This window comes from Odocoileus virginianus, chromosome 29, assembly GCF_023699985.2.
Source record: "Odocoileus virginianus isolate 20LAN1187 ecotype Illinois chromosome 29, Ovbor_1.2, whole genome shotgun sequence".
NCBI lineage: Eukaryota > Metazoa > Chordata > Mammalia > Artiodactyla > Cervidae > Odocoileus > Odocoileus virginianus.
In genome coordinates, this window is record NC_069702.1 from 31,263,333 (window position 1) to 31,286,214 (window position 22,882).

Below are 22,882 nucleotides of genomic sequence, written 5' to 3' on the forward strand. Positions count from 1 at the left end.
GCACCCAGCCCTTAAGATCCCAAGTATCACTGTGGTTAGTACATTTACCTGAGAACCACTGATCAGGACAAAAGAAGTACCGAAGTTTCCTTTATCGTTACTAACATCAACAGCCATTATATCAGTACATTATGTACAGGTAAGTGGAGACTTGCTTGACTAAAATTCTGACATAAAAAGAATGAACACTTTTTCCACTATGACTCCCACCCAAGGGTTGAAGTAAAACAATTGAGTTTGAGAGGAATTTGTAATTTTTCCACAGCAGTTTGGATTTCCTGTCTGGAGGCAACCCTATTATTTGCATATTGTATCTGGGATCTATAGTTTTTATTTGTTTGTTTGTTTGTTTGTTTTTAACAATTTGGGGAGTGCTTCAAAAAGCTAACATGCAGCTTAACATTCTGTGAATGAAAAACAATATTAATGTGTGACTGCTTTTTACTTAAACTTTTTTTAACTTTATATTGGAGTATTTAGTTGATTAATAACGTGTTAGTTTCAGATGTACAGAAAAGTGACTCAGTTATACATATATATATATATGTATCTATTCTTTTTCAAATTCTTTTCCCATTTAGGTTATTACAAAGTATTGAGCAGAGTTTGCTGTGCTACACAGTAGGTCTCTTGTTGGTTATTTATTTTATATTTTTATTTATTAAAAAAATATGATTGCTTTACAATGTTGTGTTATTTACTACAGTACAGCAAAGCAAATCTGCTATACATGTGTACATATCCCCTCTTTTTTGGATTTCCTAGCCATTTAGGTCAATGTGTGACTATTTTAAAGTGGAGAGAAGGAAGCAGAGAGATAATTTTCTTCTCTCATAAAGCTAATGTTAAAATGTTGTTGGTGGTAATGATTATGAATCCTTCATTTTTGTTAATATCTGTGGTTTCTGAAGTGCTTTCATGGATATAACCTTCAATCTCACAGTACCATTGCTTCATAAGGGTTCCCTATAGAATAATATATAAAATTATGTATTTTTATCTGTAAAATGTTCATAAACTAGAATAGTGTAACTACGTATAGACATGTGTTACCTCAAGTATCTAATTAGTTTATTACTTCATCATGTCAACAATAATTATTCATGCCAACCATTTAAAAACATGCATGGAGTTTTCATTGCAATGTATACAATATACAAAAATTAACTGATCCTAATTTATAATATTTATAGCATTATATATTAAACATTATAATTAGGATAACTGAAATACAAACTCATACTTTACAGAAATATTTCTCTAAAAAATGTGCATCCTAACATAATACTCTTAATTAACTATGTTCCAATATAAAATAAAAATAAATTCATGTAAAAATGTAATTAGAAGGAGCGTGCTCAGTCAGGGGATTCCTGGAGAGAAGGATTGGGAGTTTGGGATTAGCATATGCAAACTACTATACATAGAATGGATAAACAACAAGGTCCTACTGTGTGGCACAGGAAACTATATTCAATATCTTCTGATAAACATATTGGAAGAATATGAAAAGAATGTATATATATGTGTAACTGAATCACTTTCCTATATAGTAGAAATTAACAAAACATTGTAAATCAGCTATAATTCAATGAAATAAAATTTTTAAAAAAGAAAGAGCATGCTCACTGCAATAGAGCATAGAAAGAATATTTTTCTTGAGCTAAAGTAAATATTGTTATGTGATTTCTTTTTTATTAAAAATGTTATGATATTTGTAACCCTGATATTTTCTTATTAGTCACATCTTTGGTCTATCAGTTAAGGAAAGAGCATTCACTCATACTTAAAATTGGAGAAGAAACAAAAAGATTGTTTTGTTCTGTTTTGTTTTTCCTGGAAGTTAGTCATCACCTTTATGCTGGGTGGGTAATATTATTTTTATTTATAGAGCACCTCCTCCTTCTCCATCATCCTGACACTTGTGTGAAGTCCTAAATGGAAAGAATTGAAAGGAATAAGCCATTGTTTCTAAACACTGCTAATTAGCCAGAAAAGGTTCAAGCCCTAGCTCAGTGAGTAACTTCTCAGGGTGAGGCAATAATCTGATTGCCTGGGGGATCTGGGAGGAATCTTAAAGCATGGTTGCCTCTGCAGATGCATTTGATGAGACCTCAGGTCTCATCTTGTGCAGTCTGTGGCTGCACAGGAGTTCTGAGTGATGAAAGACCAAGAGGGAGAAAGGAAACACTACAAGTGAAAGTAAAGAGTTCAAAACCATATTTTATCAATTTCATTTTCTTTTCTAGGGCTAGTCCAATGAAATGGGGAAATTCTTACAAGAAAGCTGTGTTTTAGATCCTTGCCACAGAAGCTTTGAGAATTCATGGCAGTGAGATGGGCACTGCTCTGATCCAATATGGCACTTCATATTTGTGTGTGTTCTTTTTATATAATAAGGACATAGTAAATAATATAGGATCATGATCATAGTATAAAAATTATAATAAATTTAGGCATCAAGAAGTCCTAAGGCACTTCTATTCTCTTCTCTTCCTGGACCGCCCTACCTGGCAAGGTCTTCACTTGCTAACTTTTTCCACTACCCATTGATCAGGGGAGGGAACTAGTGTCTAAGTAAAGGTCACTTGGCATCATCATAACTCCTGAAAAATAATTTCATAGCACAGATCCAGAGAGGTTTAGTCATAAGCTTTAAGGTAAATTCATAGGCTTCACTTCCTTCTTCCCCTTTTTTCCTTCTTTCCTTCCTCTCTCCTTCCATCCTTTCTTCTTTCCTTCCTTCCTGTCTTCAAATGTCTTTTGCTACTAATGTGTTTAGATTATGGATATTCTAGGGGTGAGCAAGAGAAAATAAACAAAGATTTGGAGTGGCTGACTTTTCTAATATGTCTTTATTATTCATATTCTTTACTTGCAGACCAGTGACAGTTTCCCGGACATCTTTGCCACTGTGGATGATTGTCCTCATTGTGTTTGGAGTGGTGGCAATCCTAGGAACCACTATTGGTCTTCTAGTTCATTTTCTGGCAGTAGGTTGGTAAAGAATACATTTCTATTTCAAGTTTGTTGCAATTTTCATTTCTATTTCTACAAGACAAAGAAACAATTGCAAACAACAAATAATTTCCTTTTAGAAAGGCCATTAATGATCCAAGATCCCAGAAATAAGAATTATCAACATTTGTCAGTGTATTACAGACATTATTTTGAATATACACAGGTAACATAATGTATGCTTTATAAAGACGTGAGTGCATAGATAATTGGTAAAAAGTGAAAGTCTCTCAGCTGTGTCCAACTCTTTGCCACCCCATGGACAACACACCCATGGAATTCTCCAGGCTAGAATACTAGAGTGGGTAGCCCTTCCCCTCTCCAGGGGATCTTCCCAACCCTGGTCTCCAACATAGGAGAATTTTTTACCATCTGAGTCACCAGGATTCTTTACCAGCATAATATATGCTATGTAAAGACATGAGTGTGTGGAAAATTGGTAGATAGGCAGAAAAAGTAATCTACCAAGATAGTATCAAGGGTGTTATTTTATATTGATAATTAAAATATTATACTCATTGTATATGATGAAGAGAGAAGGAAATGGCAACCCACTCCAGTACCCTTGCCTGAAAAATCCCATGGTTGGAGGAGCGTAGTAGGCTACAGTCCATGTGATGAAGAGAAATCAAAGAATATTGAATTTTGACTATTTGTTTCTTGATAACAAAGATATCAACAATAAAAAGTCTTCTTAACACACATTTTAAGAAAGACTTTGAAAAACAAGAGAGAACTTGGAGTCATTTTTTAAAATCATGTTTTTGTTTTTCTTTTTTTTTTTGGTAGGTGATTTTTTTTTTTCATTTATTTATATTAGTTGGAGGCTAATTACTTTACAATAGTGTAGTGGTTTTTGCCATACATTGACATGAATCAACCATGGATTTACATGTGTTCCCCATCCTGAACCCCTCTCCCACCTCCCTCCCCATCCCATCCCTCTGGGTCATCCTAGTGCACCAGCCCTGAGCATTTGTCTCATGCATCAAACCTGGACTGGCGATCTGTTTCACAATTGATAATATACATGTTTCAATGCTATTCTCTCAGATCATCCAACCCTCACCTTCTCCCACAGAGTCCAAAAGTCTGTTCTATACATCTGTGTCTCTTTTTCTGTCTTGCATATAGGGTTATCATTACCATCTTCTTAAATTCCATGTATATATGTTAGTATACTGTATTGGTGTTTATGTTTCTGGCTTACTTCACTCTGTATAATGGGCTCCAGTTTCATCCACCTCACTAGAACTGACTCAAATGAATTCTTTTTAATGGCTAAGGAATATTCCATTGGGTATATGTACCAGGGCTTTCTTATCCATTCGTCTGCTGATGGACATCTAGGTTGCTTCCATGACCTGGCTATTATAAACAGTGCTGCAATGAACATTGGGGTACACGTGTCTCTTTCAGATCTGGTTTCCTTGGTGTGTATGCCCAGGAGTGGGATTGCTGGGTCATATGGCAGTTCTATTTCCAGTTTTTTAAGGAAACTCCACACTGTTCTCCATAGTGGCTGTGCTAGTTTGCATTCTCACCAACAGTGTAAGAGGGTTCCCTTTTCTCCACAGCCTCTCCAGCATTTATTGCTTGTAGACTTTTGGATAGCAGCCATTCTGACTGGCGTGAAATGGTACCTCATTGTGGTTTTGATTTGCGTTTCCAGCTAGATCTCCTTGCAGTCCAAGGGACTCTCAAGTGTCTTCTCCAACACCACAGTTCAAAAGCATCAATTTTTCGACACTCAGCTTTGTTCACAGTCCAACTCTCACATCCATACATGACCACTGGAAAAACCATAGCTTTGACCAGACAGACCTTTGATGGCAAAGTAATGTCTCTGTTTTTTAATATGCTGTCTAGGTTGGTCATCACTTTCCTTGCAAGGAGTAAGCGTCTTTTAATTTCATGGCTGCAGTCACCATCTCCAGTGATTTTGGAGCCCAAAAAAATAAAGTCTGACACTGTTTCCACTGTCCCCCCATCTATTTCCCATGAGGTGATGGGACCAGATGCCATGATCTTAGTTTTCTGAATGTTGAGCTTTAAGCCAACTTTTTCACTCTCCTCTTTCACTTTCATCAAGAGGCTTTTTAGTTCCTCTTCACTTTCTGCCATAAAGGTGGTGTCATCTGCATATCTGAGGTTATTGATTTTTCTCCCAGCAATCTTAATTCCAGCTTGTGCTTCTTCCAGCCCAGCGTTTCTCATGATGTACTCTGCATATAAGTTAAATAGGCAGGGTGACAGTAAACAGCCTTGATGTACTCCTTTTCCTATTTGGAAGCAGTCTGTTATTCCATGTCCAGTTCTAACTGTTGCTTCCTGACCTGCATACAGGTTTCTCAAGAGGCAGGTCATGTGGTCTGGTATTCCCATCTCCTTCAGAATTTGGTTGTCTATTCTTGCCTCCTTTGTTGAATGTAAGGTGTCCATAGGTACATGGATTTATCTCTGGGCTTTCTATTTTGTTCCATTGATCTATATTTCTGTCTTTGTGCCAGTACCATACTGTCTTGATGACTGTGGCTTTATAGTAGAGCCTGAAGTCAGGCAGGTTTATTCCTCCAGTTCCATTCTTCTTTCTCAAGATTGCTTTGGCTATTCAAGGTTTTTTGTATTTCCATACAAATTGTGAAATTATTTGTTCTAGTTCTGTGAAAAATAACATTGGTAGCTTGATAGGGGTTGCATTGAATCTATAGATTGCTTTGGGTAGTATACTCATTTTCTCAATATTGATTCTGCCAATCCATGAACATGGTCTATTTCTCCATCTGTTTGAGTCCTCTTTGATTTCTTTCATCAGTGTTTTATAGTTTTCTATATATAGTTCTTTTGTTTCTTTAGGTAGATATATTCTTAAGTAGTTTATTCTTTTAGTTGCAATGGTGAATGGTATTGTTTCCTTAAATTCTCTTTCTGCTTTCTCATTGTTAGTGTATAGGAATGCAAGGGATTTCTGTGTGTTAATTTTATATCCTGAAACTTTACTATATTCACTGATTAGCTCTAGTAATTTTCTGGTAGAGTCTTTAGGGTTTTCTATGTAGAGAATTATGTCATCTGCAAACAGAGAGAGTTTCACTTCTTCTTTTCCAATCTGGATTCCTTTTATTTCTTTTTCTGCTCTGATTCCTGTGGCCAAAACTTCCAAAACTATGTTGAATAGTAGTGGTGAGAGTGGGCATCCTTGCCTTGTTCCTGACTTTAGGGGAAATGCTTTCAATTTTTCGCCATTGAGGGTAATGTTTGCTGTGGGTTTGTCATATATAGCTTTTATTATGTTGAGGTATGTTCCTTCTATTCCTGCTTTCGGGAGAGTTTTAATCATAAATGGATGTTCAATATTGTCAAAGACTTTTTCTGCATCTATTGAGATAATCATATGGTTTTTATCATTCAATTTGTTAATGTGGTGTATTACATTGATTGATTTGCAGATATTAAAGAATCCTTGCATTCCTGGGATAAAGCCCACTTGGTCATGGTGTATGATCTTTTTAATACGTTGTTGGATTCTGTTTGCTAGAATTTTGTTAAGGATTTTTGCATCTATGTTCATCAGTGATGTTGGCCTGTAGCTTTCTTTTTTGTGACATCTTTGTCTGGTTTTGGTATTAGGGTGATGGTAGCCTCATAGAATGAGTTTGGAAGTTTACCTTCTTCTTCAATTTTCTGGAAGAATTTGAGCAAGATAGCTGTTAGCTCTTCTCTAAATTTTTGGTAGAATTCAGTTGTGAAGCCATCTGGTGGTCCTCAGCTTTTGTTTGCTGGAAGATTTCTGATTACAGTTGCAATTTCCATGCTTGTGATGGGTCTGTTAAGATCTTCTACTTCTTCCTGGTTCAGTTTTGGAAAGTTATACTTTTCTAAGAATTTGTCCATTTCTTCCAAGTTGTCCATTTTATTGTCATATAGCTGCTGGTAGTAGTCTCTTATGATCCTTTGTATTTCAGTGTTGTCTGTTGTGAGCTCTCCATTTTCATTTCTAATTTTGTTGATCTGATTCTTCTCTCTTTGTTTCTTGATAAGTCTGGCTAACAGTTTGTCTTCTTTTTGTCTTCTTCTTCTGGGACTCCTATGATTCAAATATTGGGGTGTTTCACATTGTCCCAGAGGCTCCTGAGGTTGTCCTCATTTCTTTTGATTCTTTTTTCTTTTTTCCTCCCTGCTTCATTTATTTCCACCATTCTATCTTCTACCTCACTTATCCTATCTTCTGTCTCCGTTATTCTACTGTTGGTTCCCTCCAGAGTGTTTTTTATCTCATTTATTGCATTATTCATTATTTATTGACTCTTTTTTATTTCTTCTAGGTCCTTATTAAACATTTCTTGCATCTTCTCAATCCTTGTCTCCAGGCTATTTATCTGTAACTCCATTTTGTTTTCAAGATTTTGGATTATTTTTATTATCATTATTCTAAATTCTTTTTCAGGTAGATTCCCTATCTCCTCCTCTTTTGTTTGGTTTATTGGGCATTTTTCATATTCCTTTACCTGCTGGGTATTTCTGTGCCTTTTCATCTTATTTAGACTGGTGTGTTTGGGGTGGCCTTTCTGTATTCTGGTAGCCTGTGGTTCCTCTTTATTGTGGAGGTTCCTCCCAGTGGGTGGGGCTGGCCAAGTGGCTTGTCAAGGTTTCCTGGTTAGGGAAGTTTGTGTCAGTGTCCTGGTGGGTGGAGCTGAATTTCTTCTCTCTGGATTGCAATGGAGTGTCCAGTAGTGAGTTTTGAGATGTGTATGGGTTTGGTGTGACTTTGGGCAGCCTGTATGTTGATGTTCAGGGCTATGTTTCTGCATTGCTGGAGAATTTGTGTGGTATGTCTTGCTCTGGAACTTATTGGTTCTTGGGTGGTGGTTGGTTTCAGTGTAGGTATGGAGGCTTTTGGATGATCTCTTCTTAATTAATGTTCCGTGTAGTCAGGAGTTCTCTGGTGTTCTCAGGTTTTGGGCTTAATCCTCCTGCCTCTGGTCTTCAGTCTTATTCTTCCAGTAGCCTCAAGACTTCTCTATCCATACAGCACTGATAATAAAACTTCTAGGTTAATGGTGAAAAGATTCTCCACAGTGAGGGACACCCAGAGAGGTTCACAGAGTTACATGAAGAAGAGGAGAGGGAGGAAGGAGATAGAGGTGAGCAGGAGGAGAAAAAGGGGGACTCAAGAGGAGAGAGACAGATATAGGCAGCACTCTGTTCCCTAAGTGTTCTTCACAGCCCAGAACACCCACAGAGATTCACAGAGTTGGGTTGAGAAGAGAAGGGGGAGGGAGGAAATAGAGGTGACCTCCTTTCAAAGACAATGCACTGCTTTTCTGGGTGCCTGATGTCTTCTGCCAGCGTTCAGAAGTTGTTTTGTGGAGTTTTCTCAGTGTTCAAATGTTCTTTCAATGAATTTATGGGGGAGAAAATGGTCTCCCCATCCTATTCCTCCACTGTCTAAGGCTGGGTCCAAAATCATGTGTTTTAACTTTAGACATTATGTTATTCATATCCTGCTATGAAAGTTTGAAAATAGGCATGCATACTTCTCATCTTTCTGTCACACTTCCCAGTAGTTTGTTACCAATATTATTATCTTTCACTGTCAACATTTATAGCACTTTATTTTGATTTATAATTATAATTACTACAGTTGTGGAGTTTTGAATGAGTATATTTTCATATTCAAATATTCATATGCTCACCATTACTCCTTTATCCATGACTTTGCTATTCTTGGATATTTTTTTCCTCCTAAGCTTTATATACTTTAGTTTTAAGAATCAAATTGTCACAGCTTGTTATAAAAAAGCAGGCCCTCCTCTGCTACCCTTATTTCCCGTTTCTCAGAGCAACCATTTTCAATTCTTTAAGTTGATTCTTAACATTGCTATCCCTGGACTTTTCAGCTATTGATATCTATTTACTTTCTACTGTTCATGTCATACTTCACTCCCTGGCTACATGGTTGTTGATTTAGAATTTCCCTTTAGTGACTTTCTAAGAATTATTTTCAACTGTCTACTGGGTTTAACCCCCTAATGCCTGCATTTCTTTTTATTATTTTATTCACTTGGCTGTGGGCTTCCCTAATAGCTCAATTGGTAAAGAATCCGCCTGCAGTGCAGGAGACCTTGGTTAGATTCCTGGGTTGGGAAGATCCTCTGGAGAAGGGATAGGCTATCTGCTGAAGTATTCTTGGGCTTCCCTGCTGGCTCAGCTGGTAAAGAATCCACCTGCAAAGCAGGAGACCTAGCTTCGATCTCTGGGTTGGGAACATCCCCTGGCAAAGGGAAAGACTACCCATTCTAGTATTCTGGCTTAGAGAATTCCATGGACTATATAGTCCTCGGGCCCGCAAAGAGTCGGAAAGCAACTTTCACTTTCACTTAGTTGTGGAATGTATGTTCCAGAAGCTTTCAGGAAAGTTTACATTTTGACAACTCACATGTCTGAAGATATCAGAACCTACTTTTGGCCTTAATTAACAGTATAGAATTCTAGGTTGAAAAAAGTTTTCCTTCTGAATTTTGAAGTTAGAGCTCTATAATCTTCATGCTTTTATAGTTTCTGCCAAGAATTCTGATGACATTTTGATTATAAACTTTTGAATGAAAACTCTTCTCCTACTCTCCCATCTTCTGAAACCTTTTGGATTTTTTCTTTGTCCCTAGTATTTTGAAATTTCATGATAATTTGATATAATCTAGATCTTATTTTTATTCATTGTGCTGACATTTAGTGGGTCCTTTTAATCTAGAAACTCACGTGCTTCAGTTCCTGAAATTTTTCTTAGATTATTTCTTTGATAATTTTCTAGCCTTTTTACCCTCTTTCTGGGGCTCCTGTAATTTTGATATTAGGCTTCCTAAATGTAGTCTCTATTTTTTTTATCTGTTTCTTTCTATTTTTTTGTCCTTTAGTATTTTTAAAAATGAGTTTCTTGGTCATTTTCTCAAGTTTATCTTCCAATCTTCTACTGAATTATTTATTTGTGCAGTTATATGTATAACTGCTTTTTAATTATCTAGTTATTCCTTTATATAACATCTTGGTTTTATTTCTTACAAAATTTTCTCCAAGTATAATAACCTGTTTTAGTTTTTAGTCTCTTTCCTCAAATGTTTTCTCTGTTTATTTTGGCAATATTTCATATTAGATACTTGTCTCAAATATATGTTAATCTTTCAGCTCAGTGTCTGCTAATATTTAAGACGATGTTAAAGAGCTGACTGAAGCTCACTATGAAAGAGATATCTGTTGACAATGATTTTTACTATAGGCTGTGCTATTTAGGTGGTTTTGTTGAGAGAATTCAAGTTACCATTACGTTTAGATATTTTTTCTTGAACTGGTTAGAGTTTCTCGGTGTAGAGAAACTTCATTTGTTTTACATGAACATATTCTGGGCTGGGGGAAAAATCAAGTGGGGTAGGGGAAGAGTTCAGCATATACATTTTTAGAATGTGCACATGCTTTCAACAGTGTCTCAGTTTCACTAATCCAGAAAATTTAGCAGTTGGGGAAGACACTGGGATGTAGTTGCTTCAATTCTTTCATTTCAGTTCAATCGCTCAGTCGTGTTCAACTCTTTGCGACCCCATGAATCGCAGCATGCCAGGCCTCCCTGTCCATCACCAACGCCCGGAGTTTACTCAAACTCATGTCCATCGAGTCGGTGATGCCATCCAACCATCTCATCCTCTGCCATCCCCTTCTCCTCCTGCCCCCGATCCCTCCCAGCATCAGGGTCTTTTCCAATGAGTCAACTCTTCTCATGAGGTGGCCAAAGTATTGGAGTTTCAGCCTCAGCATCAGTCCTTCCAATGAACATCCAGGACTGATTTCCTTTAGGATGGACTGCTTGGATCTCCTTACAGTTCAAGGGACTCTCAAGAGTCTTCTCCAACACCACAGTTCAAAAGCATCCATTCTTCGGCACTCAGCTTTCTTCACAGTCCAACTGTCACATCCATATATGACCACTGGAAAAACCATAGCCTTGACCAGACGTACCTTTGTTGGCAAAGTAATGTCCCTGCTTTTTAATATGCTGTCTAGGTTGGTCATAACTTTCCTTCCAAGGAGTAAACATCTTTTAATTTCATGGATGCAATCACCATCTTCAGTGATTTTGGAGCCCAAAAATGTAAAGTCTGACACTGTTTCCCCATCTATTTCAAATGAAGTGATGGGACCAGATGCATTGATCTTGGTTTTCTGAATATTGAGCTTTAAGCCAACTTTTTCACTCTCCTTCACTTGCATCAAGAGGCTCTTTAGTTCCTCTTCACTTTCTGCCTTAAGGGTGGTGTCATCTGCGTATCTGAGGTTATTGATATTTCTCCCGGCAATCTTGATTCCAGGTTTTGCTTCTTCCAGCCCAGGGTTTCTCATGATGTAATCTGCATATAAGTTAAATAAGCAGGGTGACAATATACAGCCTTGATGTACTCCTTTTCCTATTTGGAACCAGTCTGTTGTTCCATGTCCAGTTCTAACTGTTGCTTTCTGACCTGCATACAGATTTCTCAAGACCAGACCACTTGACCTGCCTCTTGAGAAATCTGTATGCAGGTCCAGTGGTCTGGTATTCCCATCTCTTTCAGAATTTTCCACAGCTTATTGTGATCCACACAGTCAAAGGCTTTGGCATAGTTAGTAAAGCAGAAATAAATGTTTTTCTGGAACTCTCTTGCTTTTTACATGATCCAGCAAATGTTGGCAATTTGATGTTGGCAGGTCCTGTGCCTTTTCTAAATCCAGCTTGAACATCTGGAAGTTCATGGTTTACATACTTTTGAAGCCTGGCTTGGAGAATTTTGAGCATTACTTTGCTAGCACATGAGATGAGTGCAATTGTGCAGTAGTTTGAACATTCTTTGGCATTGCCTTTCTTTGGGATTGGAATGAAAACTGACCTTTTCCAGTCCTGTAGCCACTGCTGAGTTTTCCAAATTTGCTGGTATATTGAGGGCAGCACTTTCACAGCATCATCTTTTAGGACTTGAAATAGCTCAGCTGGAATTCCATCACCTCCACTAGCTTTGTTTGTAGTGATGCTTCCTAAGGCCCACTTGACTTCACATTCCAGGATGTCTGGCTCTAGGTGAGTGATCATACCATTGTGATTATCTGGGTCGTGAAGATCTTTTTTGTACAATTCTTCTGTATATTCTTGCCACGTCTCCTTATTATCTTCTGCTTCTGTTAGGTCCATACCATTTCTGTCCTTTATTAACCCATCTTTGCATGAAATATTCCCTTGGTATCTCTAATTTCCCTGAAGATATCTCTAGTTTTTCCCATTCTATTGTTTTCCTCTTTCATATCTTATGTTAATTATGGTGTCTGCCTTTCTGTATTCATACAGGACTTGTAGTTTAACAATTAAATTTATCATTTAATTATATCCTTATTAGTATCTCATGTATGCTTTTATCCATATTGAGCCTGTTTCTCCCACAAGATAATCTTCAAAGGCAATGGTCATACTACAAAACAATGTTAACATTTTTTTAGTGTTTACTATATGCTGGGCACTACTATCCAGTATCTAGCATATTCCTAGATGCTTACTATCTATCACATATTAGGGGTAAGATGCATTATGTATCAAACAGCATAGTATCTATAAAAATTTAGAAAGAAAATATAATGGATTAGATGTGGACTTCAGAGTCAGACAGGTCAGAAGGTCAGGTATTGATACTTGGCTCTTTTTAGTAGCTAAGTGGTGTTAGGTAAATTACTGAATATCTCTGAGACCACATTTCTCTTGAAAAATGGGCATTCTTCATGTGGTTTTTATAAAGTATCTTCACATAGTAGATGCTTAATGGTAATTTTTTTATATATATTTACTTTTTCTTTTACTTATTTGACTGTGCCAGGTCTTAGTTGTAGCACATGAGGATCTTTGATCTTTGTTGCAGCATGCAGCATCTTTAGCTGCAGCATGTGGGATCTAGTTCCCTTAAGAGCCTCTGAATTGGAACACAGAGTCTTAGCCACTGGACTACCAAAGAAGTCCCAACAGTTTTTATTTATACTCCAAAAATTGATTATTCTAGACAGATATCATTTATAGAATGTCCTAGCTTTCCTCATAGCTCAGTTGGTAAAGAATCTACCTGCAATGTTGGAGATCCCGGTTTGATTCCTGGATTGGGAAGATCCGCTGGAGAAGGGATAGACTACCCATTCCAGTATTCTTGGGCTTCCCTTGTGGCTCAGCTGGTAAAGAATCTGCCTGCAATGTGGGAGACCTAGGTTTGATCCCTGGGTTGGGAAGATTCCCCTGGAGAAGGGAACGGGGTACCCACTCCAGTATTCTGGCCTGGAGAATTCCATGGACTATACAGTCCATGGGTTAGCAAAGGGTCGGACTCGACTGAGCCACTTTCACTTTCACTTTCATCTGTCTCAATCAAGATGTAACTCTTCTTTCTGACTTTTGTCTGATATAGATCTGCTCCATTATTGGTCTTACAAATACTTTCTGCAAAGTGCAGTTTATCTAATCAACTGCCCCAGAAAGGTTCACAAGGCTTATCAATATCTAATATGAACACATTATTTACTCTTAATAGCTGGTATTACCGTGTAATCTATATCTGGATTTGAAATCTACTTCACTTAAATAATCATTGGATCATTTCCTTATCTCACAGAAAACAAGACCTACTATTACCAAGGTAGCTTTAAAGTGCTGAATATCCCAAATAATAGAAATTATGGAAAGGAGACATCACCAGAAAATAACTATCTTAGCAAAATTCTTGAGACGAAGGTAAATTAGTATTTTCTTATATTTAATTCATTGTTAATTCTCTGAAACATAAATTTATTACTGGAATTTGATGTTTGACTCTGTGTTCTCTTTAACAGATGTCTGATGCATTTCAGAGTTCTAGCATTTACAGACAATACATCAATTCTCAAGTCATCACACTGGTGTAAGTAACTAACAACTGTTAGAAAAGATACAAACCTATCACGTGTATCATTATATTTCAAATACCACTATAAAAAGAGTCTGTTGGCAGATTACAATCATTAGCCAGTAAGTTACTAATGAATGACATCATCCTAAGCTAAATATCAGGCTAATTGTTTAGCATACAACTAAAGCAAAGTTTGAGCTATTTAGTGAAGTTCATTTTTAGTCACACTGAGAATACATTATTTCTTAAATTACATATAAATCATTTCTCTAGTATTTAAAGTTTTTATGTTCAGCAAATACTAACTGGTCTCTTAGACCAATGTTTGACGGTATAACATTTTTATTTAGCTGTAACATAAATACATATCCTGTTTTTTCATGTTTTTCTATTCTTGTAAGTTAGTTAAACACCTTGGAGAACTGCCCTAGAGTTCTTTTAGGGTAGAAAAGAGCATATCTACACCAGACTTTGATGCCAAGTAAATCCTTTTAGTGGCCCCAACAGGAAGCAAAATAGCTGTGCTGTGTTTTCTGCACAAGTTTACAGAAATATGGACTAGCTAATGGAGCTCTGTGTGCTGTACTTCATAGCTGTTGTGTCTGATTCTTTGCGACCCCATGGACTGTAGCCCACCAGGCTCCTCTGTCCATGGGGATTCTCCAGGCAAGAATACTGGAATGGGTTGCTATGGCTTTCCTCCAGGGAATCTTCCCAACCCAGGGATCAAACCCAGGTCTCCCGCATTGCATGTGGATTCTTTACTGCCTGAGCCACCAGGAAAGCCCAAGAATACTGGAGTGGGTAACCTATCCCTTTTCCAGGGGATCTTCCCGATCCAGGAATTGAACTGGAACTCATATATTGCCGGCAGATTCTTTACCAGCTGAGCCACCAGGGAAGTCCAATTGAGCTCTGGAATAGGAGTTAAACAACCTGATGCAGCTTTGCTACTTAGTAACCCTCTTGAATGAATCACTACGTCACTCTGACTCTGCTTCCCTGTGTGTGAATAGTGATAATAACACATACACTGCATTCCTCATAAAACTATACTCAAGATCAAAAAAGATAATGTATATGGAAATATTTGCAAGTTAACACTTTTCCAATGAAGGCTATTATCGCTTTTACCTTAATCAAGGACACCAGACTATGTCTGCCCTTCTTCCACTGCTCCTGGAACTCAAGCGGACTCCTAGAATTGCAGAATGGTTCAAAAGCTCAAATAGAATTAATTTTGGGAATTGATTTTAGTATTGGAAACAGTGGGAGGCTAACACTAAAGGGTATCTTTCAAACAGGACTGCAACCACCCTAAGGCTTCTGCTTGGTTTTCCCACACATGTAACTTTGGGTATCTATAAGAAGTGTGAGCCCGTGGAAAGTGATGGAGAGGCTACAGGTCCGAGGTTTTCATTTGGGCACACCTTGCTGATGGCTCAGACAGTAAAGAATCTGCCTGCAATGTGGGAGACCCAGGTTCAATCTGTGGGTCTGGAAGATGACCTGGAAAAGGGAATAGCAACCCACTCCAGTATTCTTGCCTGGGAAATTCCATGGATAGAGGAGCCTGATGCACTACAGTCAATGGGGTCACAAAGAGACACAATTGAGCTTCTAATACTTTTGACTTTCAACTGCTACTGTAATCAAACTTGTATTAGCTGAGTGCTACCTAGGAATGACTATTTATTTATATAACAAAAGATAATCATTCATTAGAAAGATCTAAAGCATAGTAATACCACTTTGGACACTAACCTCAGAGATGCTTGAAAATTCTTACAAGTCCATTAGCCAGCCTCTTGGACTGCCCCCACCTGCATTCCAATACCAACCAAATCTGTCCTGAACATGACAGTCAGGTTAATTTTCCACAAGCACAGTTTTATTCAACAACTTCTCTTTACCACTACCCCTTGGCTAACATTCAAATCCTCTTCCATCTGAGCTCAGTCTCCTAGACACTGTTGTCACTGGCTAACTGGGCATAGAGACATAGTGCATAGTGTAATGAACCTGGGCTAGGGAGTCAATTGTACTGTATCTGGATCTTAGTTTAATTACTGTGTAATCTTTAGCACATTGCATGTTTATGTGCTCAGTCATGTCTGACTCTTTGAGATGCCATGGACTGTAGCCTATCAGGCTCCTCTCTTCATGGGATTTTCCAGGCAAGAATACTGGAGTGGATTGCCATTTCCTTCTCCAGGAGATATTCCCAACCCAGAGATTGAACCTGGGAAACCTGCATTAGCAGGAAGATTCTTTGCCACTGCACTGCCAGGGAAGCCTCCCTCTGAGCACATTAGGTAGACTTTCAAAGTCTCAAGTTTTCCTTGGCTGCAAAAGGAAGGTAATGACACCTAAGGTGCAGGGTTGTTGTGGAGACTAAGTGTGATAATAAATGTGATAACGTAGTACCTGGAACACAGCAGATACCCAGTAAATGCTAATTAATATTATTGCTATCCAGTTATTCCACAGTACTATTCCTTCTTTGCTCTGTTTGATAAGCAATTTTTGCTTGATGATGAAATAGTGATAAAAATATTTTAAGGTTTAGTGTGTATGTTAACTCTTCAATAAAAATTTCTCTGATACTTTAAGTAAACCATGACTTGTCTTATTTTCAGATAAGATAAACATCTTATTGCTTTGCCTCATTTATTATAAGTCATTTGTATAGATGTCATCTCTCTTAGAAATCTGGAAACTTCTTGAGAGTAGGAACTATGTTATAGTCACCCTTGTATCACCCCATAACATCTAGTCACTTTTCATAGCAGCTCAATAAATGACTGATGAATGTAGGAATAAATGATCCCAGTTCCTATGTGACACTTCTACTCTGTGCCTCAAGCCTTTCCTACATTTTTAGATGTGTAGAACCACTTGTCTTCTAAACTGAATAGCTGTATGCACACTGTCACCCAGCAAATGTAGGCAGCTGGATGATCCTGTGATTAACTTAAAGTGAAGGTACTACACACACCTACAAAAGAACAGAAGTGAAGATATAAGAGGTCAGGGAATAAAGACAGAGTGTTCATTTTTAGCAACATGTGAAATCTTTACTGTGTTTTTAGTCCTGCTGACGACAGTGTGACAGCACATATATGGCTGGTATTCAAGTCGCCCAAATCAGTGAAGGAAAACACAAGAAGAGCAATTGAAAGCATCTTACGTCAAATGCTGAAGAACCACTCAGGATCCTTGACTACAGATCCTGATTCGCTTACACTTGAGGGTAAGCTTATGTTCTAGATGGAAGCAGTGTCCCTTTCATCTTTTTATCCTGGACATATATCACAAGCCTCAGGCACAAAGCTGATTCCCATTTTTTTAAAGAATAAGTCATGGTTTTATATCAGAGCAACAGTTTGTATCCTTCATTATTAAAACCCACTTAGATCATAATAATGCCACACCTTAAAATTAGTTCTCCGAGGGGAAAGCTGCCCTTTATTCTAAAGTAAATAGTAAAACTTTGAACAATCCTTACAGTAGTGATGTATTCTTGTATTCTTTTCATGATCTCCTATGACTTTCAGACATAAGACTCAATCAGCCATTATAAGACAAGTCAATTTTTAAAAGATATTTTTGTTTACTGACAGGAATCAGGTTCACCTGGAGGTCTTCCTGTTCTTTAAAGGAAATATATGAGTAATTTTCCACTTTGGATGATATAGAATACAATTCCAATTAAATAAAAAGATGCTTTCTCATGTGCAACTATGAAGACGGTATTTCCATATCTCACATTCATATATAGTAAAAGAACAATTCAAATAAGCCAATATTTTCTCCTTTCTGTTGACACTTTGTCCTGAGATTCAAAATTATTTCTCTCTGGACCTACCATCAGCAGCTCCAGGGTCAGTGACTAATGCTAGTCATTAAATTTACAATGGGCCTTTTCTTCTATTTCAGAAATCAGTAAGGTAGAAGCTGAAAAGATAATCAACAACCGTAAGTTCAGATACTTTTTAATTAAATGTATGTGATGACGTAAAACATATCAATTAAGATTTGTTATTCTGAATAAGACACAGTTCTAATTGTTTTACATGTAACTCATTCAATCCTCACAACAATCCTAGATAAGTATTATTATTATTTCTTTTGGAAGGACTGATGCTGAAAAGCTGAAGCTCCAATATTTTGTCACCTGATATGAAGAGTAAACTCATAGGAAAAGATCCTGATACCGGGAAAACTTAAAGGCAAAAGGAGAAGGGAATGGTCGAGGATAAGATGGTTAGATAGCATCACTGACTCAATTGACATGAATCTAAGCAAACTATGGGAGACAGTGGAGGATAGAGGAGCCTGAGCAACCGTAGTCCATGGGGTCACAGAGAGTCAGACGCGATTTAGCAACTGAACAACAAAAATTATTATTCCACTTTAGAGATGAGGAAACTGAAGCATAAAGAAGTGAAGTAATTTCCTCAAATTCATCCAGCTTGTAAATGATGGGGCCGGAATTCAGACCATGGAGTCTGGTTGCAGCGTCCACATACTTAACTGTGTCTTTATCCACCTTGCACAGGTTCCATATCCTCCAAGTGCTGAAGAGTCTTGGAGATACTATGATGGATAGGAAGGTGATCCAGGGGTTGCTAGTGATTCCTGTGTAGATTGCATTCTGTTCCTTTCAGTGAGAGACATTGTCAGATAGAACACAAGACTAACTCAGCTCAATCTCAGTTTTGTAATCAAACAGGATCTTTCTATTCTCAACAGTATAACACTGACTCTCTGACAGGCTGTGGGAGACGACCAAGGATGTCAGCTACCTATGATAGAATCAAGGGTGGATCCACTGCTCAGGAAGGAGAGTGGCCCTGGCAAGCAAGTCTCAAAAAGAACGGCAAGCACTACTGTGGGGCCTCTTTGATCAGTGACAGATATCTGGTGACTGCAGCTCACTGCTTTAAAAAGTAAGTTCATCATGTTGCCTGAGGTTAGGGCTTCCCTGGTGGCTCAGAGAGTTAAGACTGCCTGCAGTGCAGGAGACCTGGGTTCGATCCCTGAGTTGGGAAGATCCCCTGGAGAAGTGAACAGCTACCCACTCCAGTACTCTTGCCTGGAGAATTCCACGGACAGAGGAGGCTGGTGGGCTACAGTCTGTGGGGTTGCAAAGAGTCGGACACAACTGAGCGACTAACACTTTATTTTAGGGAGGCTAAATTAGTTTGCTGATAAATGTCCAGTTTACACCTGTTATCCCAGTGTAATCAGCAATAGGATTCCTTTTCATTCCCAAGTGTTCTGGTCTGAAACACAGATCATATGATAAGCCAATCTAAGGCTTTCCTACCTTATCAGTAAGATTGGAAAAAGTCATTCATTCTTGACATCTTATTTCTCACATGATTCTTATCTCATCACTTCATACTTCAGACATCCCAAATGACTTGCAATTGTTATCACACATAATCTTATTTCATACCTCCTTCCCACTCTGCACCTGCCTGTCTCCTTCTCTCCTTGTCTTTTAGGCAAGTATGACTTAGTTCTATAGTCTCATCAAAATACTACTTTTCCTAAGAAATCGTCCAGTCCCTAGAGCATGCAGATTTAAGTCCTCCTATTTTGTGGTCACACAACAATTTAGGCAATGATAACTTTTTGTGTTCATGCCCATCTTTCATTAGATTTAAATTTCTTGAAGGCATGAACTATTTAATTTCTACATCTTAATCATCTTACATAGTGTAGGTATAGGGACTCAAAGAAGATTTTTCAAGTGAATTTTAAAAAATCAGATTGTATCACTGCTAATGGATTGCAAGGCAAGAAATTGTCATTAATGTCATGAAAAGACTATTACAGATGCAACCTGTACCTCTATTTCTCTGAAATAAATGCAAAATACATGATTTTTGTTTCTTTTAGTTCACGAGATCCAAGGAACTATACTGTCACCTTTGGCACCAGAGTAAATCTCCCCTATATGAAACACTATGTTCAGCAAATTTTTATTCATGAAAACTACATCAAGGGTGAACTTCATGATGATATTGCAGTTATATTGCTTACTGAAAAAGTTTTATATAAGAACGATGTCCATTCAGTTTGTCTTCCTGAAACCACACAGATTTTTCCACCAGGTGAAGGAGTTGTTGTCACAGGATGGGGAGCACTCTCATATGATGGTAAGTTAAGTTCTGAGTAGGAACTTAATATGCAAGGTACAAAAGAAACAAGGGGAAGCAAAATGATCTAGGGACAGAACAAAAGGATCATTTACCCCTGGAGGCCCAGTACTTCCGGGAAACGGTTCAAGGAAGGTGCATATGAAGTTATGACTTTGCAAATCCTGGATTTGGAACATTCCAAGGAGGCCAGTTTGGTCGTGTAAGCTCCTTGACCTAGAGGACCTAACTAAAAAGGTGCTGCTGCAAACATGTAAGAAGGGAAATAAGGACAAAGAAAGACAGCATTAGAAAGATGTTTCAAACTATTCTTTAAAATTTTCCTTTTCTTTGGTTTGAGTGAGGGAAAGGGGTATTTTCATTCTTAGAATGTGAAAGTGAAGTTGCTCAGTCATGCCTGACTCTTCAAAACCCCATGGACTATAGCCTACCAGGCTCCTCCGTCCATGGGATTTTCCAGGCAAGAGTACTGGAGTGGGGTGCCATTCCCTTCTCCAGAGGATCTCCCCAACCTAGGGATAACCCTGATCTCCTGCATCACTGGCAGACGCTTTACTATCTGGGCCACCAGGGAAGCCCAATTCTTTACAAATCTCTTTTTCTTTGGTTTGAGTGATGGAAAGGGGCTTTTTCACTCTTAAAATAGAGTCAAATACATGTCTTATATAGAGATGACAAAGCTAGTTTTCCATCCTGCTCTGCTAAAGAGAGCTCTTTTGCTGATAATGTTTGTGTCCATTAGGTGCATATCCAGTATTACTTCAGAAAGCACCTGTGAAGATTATTGATACAAACACTTGCAATGCTCGGGAAGGATATAATGGGATGGTACAAGACACAATGCTATGTGCTGGGTACATAGAAGGAAATATTGATGCATGCCAGGTAAGTCCGGACATTATTCACACTGACCATATAGTATATAAGCAACTATTATTTTATGTAAATTATCAATAAGCAAGTAATTCTGTGCTTCAGTTAATTTACTTTTTACAATCCAGTCAAACTCCCTCTCGGCTCTGGGGCTAAAGTAATTGTCTCCTACATGCCACATGTGCTTATAAGTGTTTAACAAATACATGTTGGACTTACTCCGAGTTAAGCACTGACTGAAGTCCTTAACAAATATGAATCCACTTAATCCTCATCACAACTTTGTGATGTAGATGCTATCACTACTATCATTTTATAGATGAGGAAATTGAGGCAGAGGAAGGTAATTTGTGAAAGGTCACAAAGCTAGCATGTGGGAGAACAGGTATATAAACCAAAATAGCCTATCATCACAGTCCATATTCTTAGCCATATTTCACTAAATTCTCAGTCTCAGAAATGTTTAACTTACTTCTAAGCTATTTCTTTTACTTTGTAGCCTCATGGCTACAGTTTAGTTACATTTCTCAGATATGAAGCTGCTACTCCAAATATATCCATAATATATGTCTCCCAAAGCGTTCTCATGGAACACTTATCAGTTCATGCTTCAAGACTCAAGTTTACCCCAAAGAGCCCCAAGGAATATATAGGCTAGTCCATCACAATTGAGGTTAGATTTACATCATACACCCCACAGTCTCTATGAAGCATGAACCACAAGCTCATCTGGGCTTACTACTTTGTCTATGTAAAGTATCTGGAGGTAAATTCTTCATAATGACAAATATTTTTTATTTAGGGTGACTCTGGAGGACCATTAGTTCATCCCAACTCTCGAAATATTTGGTACCTTGTTGGAATAGTGAGCTGGGGAGCAGAATGTGGTACAATCAATAAACCAGGAGTCTATACACGAGTGACTGCCTACCGAAACTGGATTGCCTCAAAGACTGGTATCTAAGAGGAGAGCATCTTGTAGTCACTGTTTTAGGTCATTTTTGCCTCTTACTTCTAAGCCTTATTTAACATGTATTTTAAATCGGTGTTTATAATAATTATTGTGAAAGAACTGTGGTCCTGAGGGAATATTTATGAACTTTAAGCAGACTCAATTCGACAGAACAAAAAATCTCATGTTTAGTTGAGAAAAGCCTAACTAAAGAAAATGTTCCTATCAAAATGTACCATTACTATTTGTTTTCTATTTCTCGTACCAACATCACGGTTATCTCTCCACACCATAACACTCTTGGTTTTAGTCATTCAGACTTTCTGGAATTGAGAAAATATGTCCTTGTCCACCGCAGGTTAGCAAGCCTCACTCTAGGAAACTAAAACCAATACCTTCTGAGAGTTGGTTGGAACACACTGTATATGCCTTCCTTTCTATCTTCTGTGGAAGGGATGTAGCTGTGAACTAAATCTGGCCTGAATTTAGGCATGGCTTAGAGAGTCTCCTATTTGTCATGGGGTCTTGATCAACTCTTGAAATCATTGTTTAAGAATTTCACCATAAGCAAAATTAGGCAAAACAACACCTTTTTGACTTACAGAAACAAGGTACACTAATTCTGCTGTGTTCATATAGGCTTCTGTGGAGATTCTTCATTTGTAACATGTAAAAAAAGAGTAGATATGAACCATGAAAGTATATTTTAATTAAAACAAATTTAAAAGCAAACTCTCTTTGTTCAATATGACAATTTTTTTTCTTTTCTTTTTCTTCTTTTTTGGTTTGTTTTTTGTTTGTTTTCTAGTCTTTTACTGTTGACCTTCTCTCTCTCTCCTTTTTTTCCCCTGTTATTCTTGCCACTAGGTTCACAACTTGTGAATCATTTCCAGGGTGGTAAAAAAGCTACCTTATTCATTCTATTAATTTCT

The 22,882-nt window shown here is 37.8% G+C and overlaps 1 protein-coding gene across 1 annotated transcript; it reads left to right on the forward strand.

Annotated features, from left to right (window-relative positions):
• Window positions 1–131: 131 nt before the first annotated feature.
• LOC110148007 (transmembrane protease serine 11B-like protein) lies at window positions 132–22,682 on the forward strand. Its single transcript, XM_020909840.2, has 10 exons — window positions 132–139; window positions 2,882–2,997; window positions 13,683–13,801; window positions 13,900–13,967; window positions 17,048–17,208; window positions 17,895–17,933; window positions 18,733–18,907; window positions 19,866–20,125; window positions 20,868–21,010; window positions 21,801–22,682. Exons 1-10 carry the CDS (start codon window positions 132–134, stop codon window positions 21,960–21,962), a joined length of 1,251 nt encoding a protein of 416 aa, XP_020765499.2. The 3' UTR covers window positions 21,963–22,682.
• The last annotated feature ends 200 nt before the right edge of the window (window positions 22,683–22,882 follow it).

Excerpts from the sequence above, each read along its gene's own strand:
- LOC110148007 (XM_020909840.2), top strand. Across the intron at positions 13,802-13,899 it reads GCAAAATTCTTGAGACGAAG|ATGTCTGATGCATTTCAGAG; the intron begins GTAAATTAGTAT and ends TCTCTTTAACAG. Across the intron at positions 20,126-20,867 it reads GGGAGCACTCTCATATGATG|GTGCATATCCAGTATTACTT; the intron begins GTAAGTTAAGTT and ends TGTGTCCATTAG.